The sequence below is a fragment of the Sparus aurata genome, chromosome 19 (assembly GCF_900880675.1).
Source record: "Sparus aurata chromosome 19, fSpaAur1.1, whole genome shotgun sequence".
NCBI classification, from domain to species: domain Eukaryota; kingdom Metazoa; phylum Chordata; class Actinopteri; order Spariformes; family Sparidae; genus Sparus; species Sparus aurata.
Window position 1 is genome coordinate 292,300 of NC_044205.1, and position 13,437 is coordinate 305,736.

General features: G+C 41.8%; 2 protein-coding genes across 5 annotated transcripts in view; one reads left to right on the forward strand and one right to left on the reverse strand.

Moving 5' to 3' along the window:
* The window catches only part of pde1ca (phosphodiesterase 1C, calmodulin-dependent a), a 227,500-nt gene that overhangs the window by 81,701 nt on the left and 132,362 nt on the right, over positions 1-13,437 (reverse strand). The gene's annotated exons all lie outside the window — the stretch shown is intronic.
* Positions 835-6,582, forward strand: LOC115570142 (protein ANTAGONIST OF LIKE HETEROCHROMATIN PROTEIN 1-like). Of its 3 annotated transcripts, none has more exons than XM_030398483.1 (2): positions 835-1,223; positions 5,151-6,582. In XM_030398483.1, the coding sequence occupies exon 2, from the start codon at positions 5,239-5,241 to the stop codon at positions 6,211-6,213; it is 975 nt and encodes a 324-aa protein (XP_030254343.1). In that variant the 5' UTR covers positions 835-1,223; positions 5,151-5,238; the 3' UTR covers positions 6,214-6,582. The 3 variants fall into 3 exon arrangements, with proteins under 3 accessions (XP_030254343.1, XP_030254344.1, XP_030254345.1); XM_030398484.1 differs by lacking the exon at positions 835-1,223 and adding an exon at positions 4,449-4,573; XM_030398485.1 differs by lacking the exon at positions 835-1,223 and adding an exon at positions 4,449-4,562.

Sequence of the window (13,437 nt, forward strand, 5' to 3'; positions counted from 1 at the left end):
ATTAAGCAAACTTATTTTCATGATAGATAAGTGATTACAAGTACAATTATATATTAAAGCAATCGGTTACCAGCATATTTATGCAAAAGATAAGTACAATTTCCCTTAAGTAGTTGCATATTTCTCCTTTCTCATATTGTTTTGCCTCGTGTTGGTGGTTTCTGTGGTTCATAACCATTCTTTTGATTCCAATAAAGAATCAAATCATTAGAACTGTGTGGTACTGTAAAATTTGTCAAAACGGGGCAGCCACGTGAAGGCTCAGTACTGCTAACCTCAGTACCGTAACTTTTAAATATATTTTTCAAACATTTTTCGTAATGAGTTTTGGCTTTTTTTGCCTTTTGTTTTTTATATTTTCTAAATACTTTTCTTATTTATACATATCTTTTTCTATTTTCTTCAGTTGTTTCCTTTTATTCTGGTTAAATTTTTATTTTTTTGAATACTTTTTTGCACTGTGACCTTCACTAAATTTACCATTAGGTGTCACACTCTTCCTCCCATAGAGGTTGATTATAGTGATTCACAATTCCCAACTTGACATGGTCCACAAGCAGGCATCCATGGTAGTCCATATGCCTTGCAACTGCTCCGTTGTGATGGCAGGCAGTTGTGCAATCAGGGTTCGACATAACCCACGGCCCGCTGACCAGGGGCCAGTAAAAGTAGGTGCAGGGCATGTCGATTGGTCAGTCAATGACCCGGACCAATCGCTGATTACACTGATTACAGTGATTGGCCAGTCACTGCCCGTACGACAATTGTGATTCGCTAGAATGCATGCAGGAAATGCTGACGACGGTAAAGTGATTCGGAAAAATGACGGCGAAGGAGTGCTACGAGTCCGAGAGGAGGAAAAGGGGATTTCTCGGCGCTAAGCGTGCGGTGGACAACCCTTCATCAGTGAGAGTCTGTGTGTCACATTGATTATGTGATATGCGGCATTAATTAGTTTCTGGATCCGCTGTTTTCGTTCTCCGCCTCAGCGTCTTGCCCAGATGTTAAGATGAAGGGTTGTCCGCCGCACGCTTAGCGAGCAGACATTGCAGATGATGTTTGCTTTTCTCATGGGCATCCAGTGTGTGTTTTCGGTAGTTGTTGGTGCCTTTACAAAATGATCCACCGCGGTCAGCCTTCGCCGGAAACTGCTGACATACTTAACAATACATTACGCCGTCGCGGTGGTTCAGCCTGATCCTTCCACTTTGGGAGAAATAATGGTACTGTTTGTACAGAGCTTTCAGAACATCAATCACCTGAAAAATGTTAACAGAATTATAGGAGTGAGAGAAATGATACATCTGAAAATATTAAATATGTTGTAATTTCAATTTTGAAATTGTAATACTTGTTATTACGCAAACCCCTATTACTTTTTGCCATCATTGCCAGATCATACTGATTTTGCAGGGACAGACTCTCTAAACAATTAAATGGGAACAATTTCAATAAATAAACAAGTCTTTTTTATTTTCATTTTTTCGTGGCTGGGCCACTAAAATTACACATGGGGCCAGTAAAACTCGAATCTACTGGCTACGGAGCCCCTTAAGGGACATGGGGAAAAAAAAAATGATGGGTGAAAAAAAAAAAAAGATTGGTGAAAAAAAAAAAAGATGTCATTTTTTGCGGGATCTCGCAAAACCTTTGCAAGATCTCGCAAAGACAATTCTCATCTTTAGCTGACAGGAACTCAAAATAATGACTACATTTCCAGCTAGAAAACGCGCATCTCTCTCCTCCCTCCATTGTTGTTTGTGTTTGTGTCGCTGCATGGTGTTACACGTGAGTTGTGCTCATGCTGAAAACGTGACTTGTGGCACACGTGACATCACTCCCCGAGTCAGGAAGAAAGCAGAACTATATATTTTTACTAAGGAAAATGACAAAAATAATGATAAGTAACTTTAATCTGATTACTGGTTTGTAAATGTTGACGTGTTAGATTACTCGTTAATGAAAAAAGTGGTCAGATACCGGCATCACTGCGCAGATAGTCTTTTTTTAACGGGTCCGGGAAATTTCGAAAATTTTGAAAATTGGGCTGTTTAAAGATGCAATTTCAACATAGTTTGAGAAGGAAAGGAAGGCCAATCGTTGGGTCCTCATCGTCATATTTTAATCACAAATAAAGCTAATTTTCCCTCACTATAGGCCTACTGAGTATTTTTTATATATTACAGCCTATAATAAGACCTGCGCTGTGTGCATAGGCTATAAGAGCAGGTAGAACATTCCTTATCATAATTTCTTGGCTTCATTGACTATCTGCATCAGGCCTGCAGGAGGCTTTGTAGGTATTAAGAGACAAATATCGTCATTTAACATCGTCAATAAACCCACAAACGTAATAGAACTCTGCAGCATTTAATGTTATAAACCCACAAATGTAATAATACAATGAGTAATGGTCGGGGTCGTTGTTGTTTGTTTGTTTGCCTACACCTACTAATACTACTGACCGTGGGCGCAAAATCCAGCTGCTGACTCTCCGCTGTCACACAGCAGATCCCCTGTGACCAAAGTGTCAGCTGGACTTCAGAAGGGCCAGAATTCAAAACTACTAGAACGGCCGTAAGCGGTCATTTGGACCGCTAGATTTAAACTCTATAATCTGTCATGTAAATACCCAACTGAGTGATGAATGCATTCATGTGTCATGATATTTAAAAAAACAAAAAAAACAAAAACAAAAAACGAAATAACCCCAAAATGAACGTTCAGAAGTTTAATTATACATTTATCAATATTCACATCATCGCACATAGTAAACTGTAATCATTGCATATTTACACAAGATTTTAATAGAGAAACACATAGATCCCGGTAGTTCGAATCTGTGAATATCTTTCCAACTTTACCGAACGACCAGCAAAGTGTTGCAGCTTTTGCAGGATCTCGCAAAGGTTTTGCGGGATCTCGCAAAGATTTTGCGGGATCTCGCAAAAAATCTTTGCGAGATTTTTTTTTCCCCCCCATGTCCCTTAAGGGGCTCCGTAACTGGCCAAGCGGGCCAGTAAGAAACATTTTTTATGTTGGACACTGATACAAATTCTGCTTAAAAACAGGTGTTCCTGTGGCAATTGTGAACTAATGCCTACAGAACCTGAGAATATCTGCTGTATTTGCTTATAGTTTATCTTTACTATTTTTTACTTCGTAGCATGAAAACTACATATCAAACAATGAAAACACACAGAACAGTTAGTAAAGATGTTTTATTGCAAGACACATTTGTAGACATACAAAATAAATATCTGAAGAGGAGCAGTTGAACTTGCCAGTTGCCAAGGATGTGAACATTCAGTGCTGACTTACAATTGAATTGTGTCCAGCCAATATAGCATAATATAGCCTACAGAAGCTTTGTAAGTTGGGGCTTTCTGGGGCGGTTTGAGAGTTGTGCTGCCTTCCTGCGTGGTGCTGAGGATTCGGGCAGAGTTCCCTGACGCAGAAGGACAGTATGTTGGGTTCAGACGTGTCCTTGGTTGAACCTTGACACGTAACTGGCTATAACGTCCAGCTTATTGATTCTATTCATACTGAGCCGAGAGGTCTTCAGGGATTGTAAGTTTCAGCAATTGTTCACATATGGGGCAGGGTCCTGGAAAACTTTCTCAAAGATCAGGTCCAACAGTGCATCAATGTAGTGTGCAATGCTATAAACAAAAATTAATGTTTACAAGAAAATTGCACTAGAACCAAAAAGCCCTCTGCTGCAGTGTTGTAAAGTATCTCTTCTTATTTCTGCTAATTTATACATTCTCCTTATTATCTATTTTGAAAACCATCTAAAAAGAATTCAGGTTTTATTTGTTTGTGTTTATTTTCAACCTTTTGTGTTATGCCTGTGTGTCCATGTTTGTAATTTGTGGGGTTCAAATAAAAGATTGTAAAACTTACGGAATGTTGGCTCTGCTTTCACAGGCTCTGCAGTGCATTCTCCGCATTTAGATCCCCTGTGTTAATGTGATCTGAAGTGAGGCTGAAGAGTTCTCATGGAAAGCTGTGTGCCAACTGTGCATGTCACTGGTCGGTCTGTCTGGCAGGCAACATGATGCATCACAGGCTGCTGTACAGATGTGCTTGGCTAAACACAAATGGAAGTTATATGTTATGCATCTGTTTTCTCATGTCACTTGAAACAAAGCTATGTAGTCAGAAATGACGATTAAAAAAAATCAATTTGATAAGGCAAAAAATCTGGCACATCATAATCCGAGCAAACCCACGCAAATCCCTCATCTCACATTAGATTTAGGGCGTTTTCACACCTATAGTTCGTTTGCTCTGGTCCGAATCAGGGACCAACTTGTTACAATGTTGCATAGTGCCTCGAGTTTGGTTTGTGTTCACACGGCAGCATTTACAAGCGGACCAAAATGTGTGATGCGCGAGGAATTTTGGTTGGTCAGAATTTCCTTGTGGGACGACTCCCGGAAGTAAACAAAGAAGAGCAGACTCCAGAGCGCTACTTTTCAATTTTACAATGGAGGGACAGCTACGCGGGTTGCTCTTGGCCCTGGTCATCGTGTATTACATCGTTTGCACTTATCAAAGTAGGCAAACGGTACAGTTTGAAAATGAGGCAAGGCTGAGGCTGGAAAATAATGTCATGATGCACTGGAGTCACCGACGACGCATATCAAGACAGTTCAGGCGGCGGATGCGCGCATGAATCCTTCTGAACTGCGACATGCTCATCAGCCAAAAATACTTCCGCAGATCCAGCCTGCACCTCATAAGCACTGATGTGACTAGAGACAGCAAGCGTGTGCGCTTTTGAGTTAATGTTGTCTGGTGAAATTTTGAGGTTGAGTCTGCTTTTAAAGGCTGAGTTTCACCAACACATTAGCATGAAATTACAAAATTGTAAAATTACAAAAAGGCAACTAATTGTTAGCTATAGGGTAGCAAGAAGAGGAGAGACATATGCTGTTTTATATCTGTACAAATTACATTTATGTTTATATAAGGGCATATAGCCTAGTACTTTTATACAGAGTGACAAACCTTATTAAAAATGTAGATTCTCAAAAACAGCAAAAATGACATTGGCCTAATTCATTCAATAATGTTAGTAACAGCAGTTTGCCTATGATAATAATCTATATTTTACCAAATAAATCTTTCTTTCTGTTACACAGGAGCATATGGACATATCCACGTAGCAACAGTTGGTGGCTCTGCATCAACAATACCTGGACGGACCAGGAATGGCTGAAAAATTTCAGAATGCGAAGAGGCAGTTTCAATCTACTGTGCGTCACTCTCCGGCCCTGGCTGACACGCCAAAACACTAAATACAGGCAGGCAGTGCCTGTAGACATTCGTGTGGCAATTTGTATTTGGAGGTTAGCCACTAACCTGGAGTACAGGTCTATCTCACACCTGTTTGGTGTTGGGATATCAACATGTTGCTCTATCACCCAAGAGGTTGTGACTGCTATAAATGCTGTAATGAAGCCTCAGTGCATTAAGCATCCCTCTGCAGCAGAGTTCAGGCTGATAGTACAAGGATTTCGAGACAGATGGAGATTCCCTCAAGTGGCAGGAGCAATAGATGGAACCCATATTAAGATCAGAGCTCCACCTGACAACTCATCGTGTTACTACAATCGAAAGGGAGACTATTCAATTATTTTGCAGGGTGTGGTGGACCATAGGATGAGATTTTGGGACATTAATGTTGGGCGACCAGGCAAGATACATGATGCCCGTGTGTTCTCCCTCTCGTCACTGTATGAACTTGGCAGTGCAGGCACTCTTTTACCACATTGGACTGAAACATTTGAGGGGGTCGATGTGCCTCTTTGTCTGTTGGGTGATTCGGCCTCCCCTCTGCTAACTTGGCTCATGAAACCTTACCCAGAGGGAGGAGGAGTAACACCACAGCAGCTCAACTTCAATCACAGATTAAGTCAAGCCTGTATGACAGTTGAGCGTGCCTTTGGGCGCCTCAAAGGACACTGGCGTTGCCTCATAAAAGAATGTGATGCCCACATAACTTTTGTAAGCCGCATAGTGTCTGCTTGTTGTGTGCTGCATAATTACTGTGAGGTACATAATGAGGACTATCTTGAGAGGGATTACGGAAGAGTTACAGAGGAGGAAGAGGGGGAGGGTGTGGGACTTCATGAGCAGGGGTATGCACAACAGCAACACAATTACATCAGAAATGCACTGTGTAGCTACTTTTCTACAATGTGAATGTTAAAAAACCTCACAAGCAATACAGGCCAGTGTGAGCTTCCCAAAGGGTGGACCAAAGTCTGCAAATAATTTGAGTTCAGTATTCTTTCGAATGTTAAAAAGATAGTTATGGGATGTTATTGGAGTTATGAGCTGTTATCTCCCTTGATGAATTAAATTTTACTCAATCATGTGCTACTGTAAGTGCTACCATATTCAGAAGGCTGGGAACCTGTTTTGTGTGATTCAAAGTGGATGGAATGGAAACACTTTTGCTTTTGAATACTGTTTATTGCCTGTTCAACTTGTGACAAATGTAACGTTGCCACATCAGTACAAAAAATGCTTTGTCTCCATTTAGAAAATAAACTCATGTTTTCAACAGTGTTTTCTGGTAGATTGCTTGAATTTACAGTAACAAAATTAAGCTTTATGCTTGAAATTACAATAAAATACAAAGCTTATTTTATAACTGTAAAAATAAAGCTTTACGTAGTAGGCCTATATCAAAAATGAAGATTAGTAAATTAGAATGTCTGTTGTGCAAATACAAACTTAAACCTCTTTTTACTTCAATCACAAATAGTCAAGAGTGCTTCTCTTTATAGGATATTCACCTCATGTGTAGCCCAGAAGCTTGAAAAGAACAAACCTTGAAAATGAGGTAGCATATTGCTTAGAAATCCAAACACACACAGCAGCCATAGTTCTTCATAACAAATCTGTCTATAACATTCTTTGTAACACTAAACCAAAAACAGAACCCTTCTGCATAGCAATTCAAACAATGCAAGTAATGAATGTGCACATTAAATGCCTACACAGACAAAGCCTTTCCTAATTTGAAAAAAAGTGTAACAACCTTCTACAGATGATAGTAGTCCTGCTTACTATTTATCTCATGTAGAATGGATGAGGTATTGGGATGCTCATTTTGGGAGGATGGAGATTGTGCCTGGTGCTGATGTGGAGCGAGCACAGGTGGCAGGACAGTAGGCTGTGTTGGCTGATACAGCTGTGGCATGGACCAGGCACTAGGTGTTGATGTTGATGGGGGTGTTGTGGTCCAGGGTGGTATTGTTGAGGAATGAGGTTGACAGGGATGCAAAGCACTTGCAAGAGTGCCCATTATTTGCAGAAAAATCTGGTTGGTGGCCTGTTGCTGTGCCTGCATAGACCTGAATCTTCTCTCCTCAGCCTCCTGTTGTGCCTGAAGTATCCTCTCAAAAGCAGCAGCTTCTTGAGCCATCTGGCTCTGTTCAGCTCTGTGTATATCCTCCAGCATCCTTCTACTGTCAGCCATGTGTGTATGAAAATCATCATCAGATCGACATGATTTAGCCTTTCTTTTTCGAGCCTGAACTCCGGGAATGGCCAGTCTCCCTCCTCTGGTGCACTCTTCACTGTCCCTGTTCACTGTGCTCTGAGCATCAGACACGTCTGCATCAGCCGGGGTGTTTATGGCAGAATCAGTATCACAGGACACATTGCTTGAATCTCCCCCTGTTTATTGAAAGAAACAATTTCTCTGTTACTCATGTCATAATACTGCAGGAAGAAAAAAAATAGTGCCTGATGCCATGTACACAATACAGTGTGTGTGTGTGTGTGATGTAATGTCCTAATGCCAACATTAAGGTAAATAACGTTATATATTATCGAATAATTGTAAAGTATACTACTGTCTAACCCTTCAACATAACTTCTGTAACTTGGTTGGTATTGGCACAAAGTTGAATAAACTCACCGTCAACATCTGTGTCAGATTCGGGAGCCAGGCTAGCTGTGCTAGCATCATTAGCATCAGTGGAAGCGGACGATGTCGTTGAACTCTCATGGGACTCCACAACATCCACCGGATCAACGACCGGTTTTGTCCCAAGCATGTTGTCCAGGCTGTCGAACCAAGGAAATTTGTCCTTCTCTTTACCAGAACTTCCTGTTTTTTTTAGTGCATCACGCACTTTAATGTACTCCTGACGAAGTTTTTTTGCTTTGATGCGGCACTGTGCAGCAGACCTCCGGAACCCCCTTTCCCCGAGCCGTTTGCTAAAGAGTGAGTAGATTTCGGTGTTTTTGTGTGTTGTCGAAAGTTGTGAGTTTATATAGTCATCCGACCAAATCTCTATGAGGCACTGCACCTCCTCAAGAGTCCACGTCTGTCCACGATTACTCATGCTGCATGTTGTAGAAGCTATTCTACCTATAATGCATAGCACAGCTGGCTACAGGAGGTGGTTTAGTCCAAAACAGGCTCAATGCGCCCTGCTGTTGGGCCAGATCGAGGTTGGATCATGTTCTCACCACAAACGAACCGTACCAGAGTTTGTTTGGAACCGGACCGAGACCACCTCTTCAACAAGATCTCGGTCTGGTTGTTTTGGTCCGCACCCAAGTGCGATTGATGTGTTCACACCTTCCCAAACGAACTGCACCAAAGGGGGAAACGCTCCAGGATTCGATTCAACCGAACTAAACAAGGCAGGTGTGAAAACGCCCTTAGTAAGTGAGCAATACACATTTGCGAAGCAACTTTTCTCTGTCTGTGCCTGCATATAACTAACGTTAATCGTAGCCCAGCATACATGTGGCAGGTAACCCCTGTCTCCGGCTCCAAAACACAGAAGTGATTGCTTTACTGCAGATAACGTTTTGGTACACTCAGATCGGGTCTCTCATGCCAGCAGCTAACACTACACACGTAGTTACATGTATACAAAGGAAGTCGTTCGACCGCCAAGGTGCTTTTGGGCACCTAACACACTGTCCTTTAGCACAAGATGCTAATTAATTAACGTAGCTCACTGGCCGTGAGTAACAGACCAATTCATACCATTCTCTCTGCGTGTTCACGGCAGAACAATAGCCCACCGTCCGTGAACTACTGAGACCATTTCATACCGTCTGCTCGGCTGTGAGCATGTGGAGGAGACGGTCTCCCATGCGTGTTCACGTCGGAACTAGTGATGGGAAGGGCAGTTCTTTTTAATGTACTGAATCTCTAGAATCCGTTCATTAAAATGATTCGTTCAAAAGATTTGTTCACTGAATCGTTCAGTGCTCTCCAACTCCCTGAACTTATAAACAGCCAAACGATCCGTCATTCAGTTCATGATTCAGCCCTGAGGTTCACGTTCTCTTACTGAGGGACCGTGCGTTCACGGACTATAGTACACAATCATTCGCGGGAGACGCAGCGCTGCTTTGAGTGGTATACATGCACTAAAATTATTACACGGTGAAAGTGTCTGTGCACAGTAAAATCACTTAACATGATGCTACATGGATGTAAGCAACACGGTGCTAATTTTAGCAGTACGGTTACTGAACGTGAATCAACTCCTCTGCCCTGAGTGAGTGAGTGACACAGCGCCACTTTCAGCACAGTACGTGAACGAGAATCACGTCCTCAGCGACGCGAATCATGAGTGAGTGACAGCGCAAGCGTGATTCACGTCTACAGCAGGCCGTTCAATGAACGAACTGAGCGACGCGAATCACGTTCGCGAACGTGAGTGATGGCGCGAATGTGATTTGCGTCCTCAGCAGGTCGTTCAAGGAACGAACTGCTCACTCATGATTTGTGTCGCTGAGAATCACGTTCGCGAACGTGAGTGACTTTTACTGTGCAGTAAAATCACTTAACATGATGCTACACGGATGTTAGCAACACAGCGCTAATTTTAGCAGTGCGGTTACCAGGGCTGACCGATATATCGTTATCGTATCTATATCTAGATAAGAACATTCAAGATATTCATATCGATAAAAAGAAACGATATAAACAATATAGATTTCTCTATCAACCATTTGTATATGGCTTAAAATAATCTTTTTATTTTCCTGAAAAATGCTTGGTTTTCACCAAACCCATAGTCATATCATATCATATCGATATCGAGATATCTGGCATCAATATCGAGATATGAAATTTTGTCCATATCGTTCAGCCCTAGCGGTTACTGAACGTGAATCAACTCCTCTGCCCTGAGTGAGTGAGTGACACAGCGCCACTTTCGGCACAGTAGGTGAACGAGAATCACGTCCTCAAAAACAGTTCTCTGTGTGCAGTAGGTTCGTGAATCAAGAACGAATCACAGCGCGGACGTGAATCACGTCCTCACAGTTCTGTGTGAGTGAGGCAGTTCGACTCCCGGCCGGCATGCTCGCGGCTGAGCTCAACTGAACTGAGAAAGGAACGAATCAGTTCATGAAGTGATTCCGTTCAGTTCGTTCACTCAAAAGATTTGTTCGTGTGAACGAAACGTTCGCGAACAACACAACACTAGTGGTAGTCGTATTAAAATGTGAGGTTTCTTTTGAATTGACTCAAATAATTCTCCTATAAGTTTACTGGAGCTGTTACATGATAGAACATGAGCTCGCGATCTTTCTTTCGTTGCTAACGTTAACCTTGAGAAGATGGAGTTTATCAGGGAAGAGGGGGAGGGTGAATGAGAATGTTCTTTTCTCGTATCAGAAGCGTTCTTGTTCTTTTTTTTAATTTTATTTTCTATAGCACATACATATTAGTGACTGTCACGGTCTTTGTATATACACTTAAGTTATCTTTTAGTAATGTTAGGTGATCCAGACAGACGCAATACAGGAGTTGTCAGGCTAGTCAGCTGGAACGTGAGAGGCATGAACAGCCCCGTTAAAAGGGGAAAGGTTTTTGCACACTTAAAATCGCTTAAGGCTGATATATGCTTCCTCCAGGAAACACATATTAAAAAAAGCGCAGCAAAGGTTTTGAGGCTACAATGAGCTTCACAGATTTTTCAGTCAAATTTTTCAGCTAAGGCAAGGGGGGTGGCTATTCTTATACATAGAAAAGCTACATTTCAACATGAGCAAACAATTACTGACCAGAACGGTAGATATTTAATTGTTAGAGGTTTAATGACTGACATACCAGTGACTATGATTAATGTTTATGGCCCTCATTTTGATGACCCCGGATTCTTCCAAGCCCTTTTTAGGGTTATACCAAATCTCTCTGGTTCTAAAGTGATTATGGGGGTTGATTTTAACTGTATAATGGACCAATTGATAGACAGGCAACATCCACAGTTAAATAAGTCCAAAAGTAGCTTGATCCTCAATAGCTTGATGCACGGCTATAACCTTGTGGATGTTTGGCGATTGTTAAATCCCTCTAAAAAAGATTTCTCATTTTTCTCGTCAGTGCATAAATCTTATTCAAGAATAGATAATTTTCTTCTAGACTCCAGTTTGCTCTCAAATGTCTCTGGCTCTTCATATCACAATATTGTTATATCTTATAATTCCCCTGTTTCAGTAAATCTTCAACTTAATACAGCTAAGGGGAATTACAGCTGGAGACTAAATAATTCTCTATTAGAGGATCAGGGTTTCTGTAAATACATTACTGAAAAAATTTCAGTGTTCATTAACACAAATGACAATGTGACAATGGTGATGTTAACGACTCCACTCTATGGGAAGCCCTGAAGGCGGTTGTTAGGGGGGACATAATATCATATGAGGCTGCGGAAAGAAAACGCACAAGAAATAAGTTAGCTGAAATACAAAACAGTCTTACCAATCTAGAAAACAGTTACAAGATTGCCCCTGACGCTGAACTTCTAAATAAGATTGTGGCCCTAAGAAATGAGTATAATGACTTGCTTTCAAAAGGCGTTATCAAGTTACTAACTCACATGAGACAGAAACACTTTGAACTGGGGGAAAAAACACACAATTTATTTGCTAAGCAACTAAGACAAATGCAGTCCTCCAGAGCCATTGTTTGAATTATAACTAGCTCAGGCCGCATTCTAACTAACCCCAAAAAGATAAACGACAGATTTATGGAATTCTACTCACATGTGTATAAGTCACACGGCAATGTAGACAAAGAAAAAATAAAAGAGTTTTTTGCTGGACTACAGTTGCCTCAGCTCTCTGATGAGGCTTATTAAAGCACTAGATGCTGACCTTAAAGTCCGTGTAAAGCAAATTCAGCCATTTTCTTCTAAACACATTAAAAAGGTCATAAATGTATTTCCTTATAACACATAAAAGCCATTCAACCATTTAGAATTTAATTTTGGAGCTAGGCTCACAAACTGTGTTTCAACATTTCTGTGTTCAGGATTTAATGGGCAGGTCAGAAATCATGCAAATCATGGCCGTGTTACGTAACACGGCCATGATTTGCATAAACCCGGCCCTGCTGCAGAAGTGGTATAAATACATTCAGTGCATTAGCTTCGGTGATTTTTCCGCCCACTCTCGAGTCTTGGATAGCATCTCTTAGTTTGCAGCTAGCTAACCAGTCAACCAGTCAGCTAAACAGTCATGTCTCCTCCACATCGCTCCTGCATCTTTCCTGGATGCCACAGTGTGCAGGGTAACGGCGCTGTTAGCTTATTTACGTTTCCTAAGGACGACAACGTAAGGAAACGGTTGATGGAGAGTTTAAAATCACCACCATCACCCGTCTCTGCAGTGTCCACTTTACCCCAGATAGTTACAGCAACTGTCACCAGGTAAAGTCTGGATATCTGAAGAGTCCGTTGACGCTGGTCAGTGGGGCCGAACCGACCCTCTCCGTCCCCGGCTTTCATCCTCCCATCGCGCTGACAGCGCACGCTCTCATCTCCGCCGGCCGCATTATGTGCCTGCGTGCGACCGTCCCGCCGACAACAGGTCTCTCATCCAGCATTACGTGCCCGCCAGAGAGTAAGTAGAGTTTAGATTATCTGCCTGAGCCCGACCCTGACCCGGGACGCTATTTCCTGTCAATTTCCTCGGGCCGGGTCGTGCCGGCCCTTGATCAATTATTTGTGTGTGTGTTTTTGTTTTAATAACTCAAAATAATGACTGTATTTCCAGCTACAAAAGGCGCATCTCTCTCCTCCCTCCATGTTGTTTGTGCTGCTGCATGGTTTTACACGTCAGTGAGTGTCCTCATGCTGAAAACGTGACTTATCGCGCACGTGACGTCACTCCCTGAGATGCAAGAAGAAGGCAAGAATAAATAGTTTTACTAAGGAAAATGACAAAAATAATAGTAAGGCACAGTGATTTGAATAAGTAACTTTAATCTGATTAGTGGTTTGGAAATATTACTGCGTTAGATTACTCCTCACTGAAAAAAGTGATCAGATTAGAGTAACGCGTAACTGGCATCACTGCATGGGCTCGACTCGGCTGGGTCAGTCGGGCTTGATTTTTTGGGGGGCAGATCTAAGCTCTAAGTGTAAGTGTGTGCTT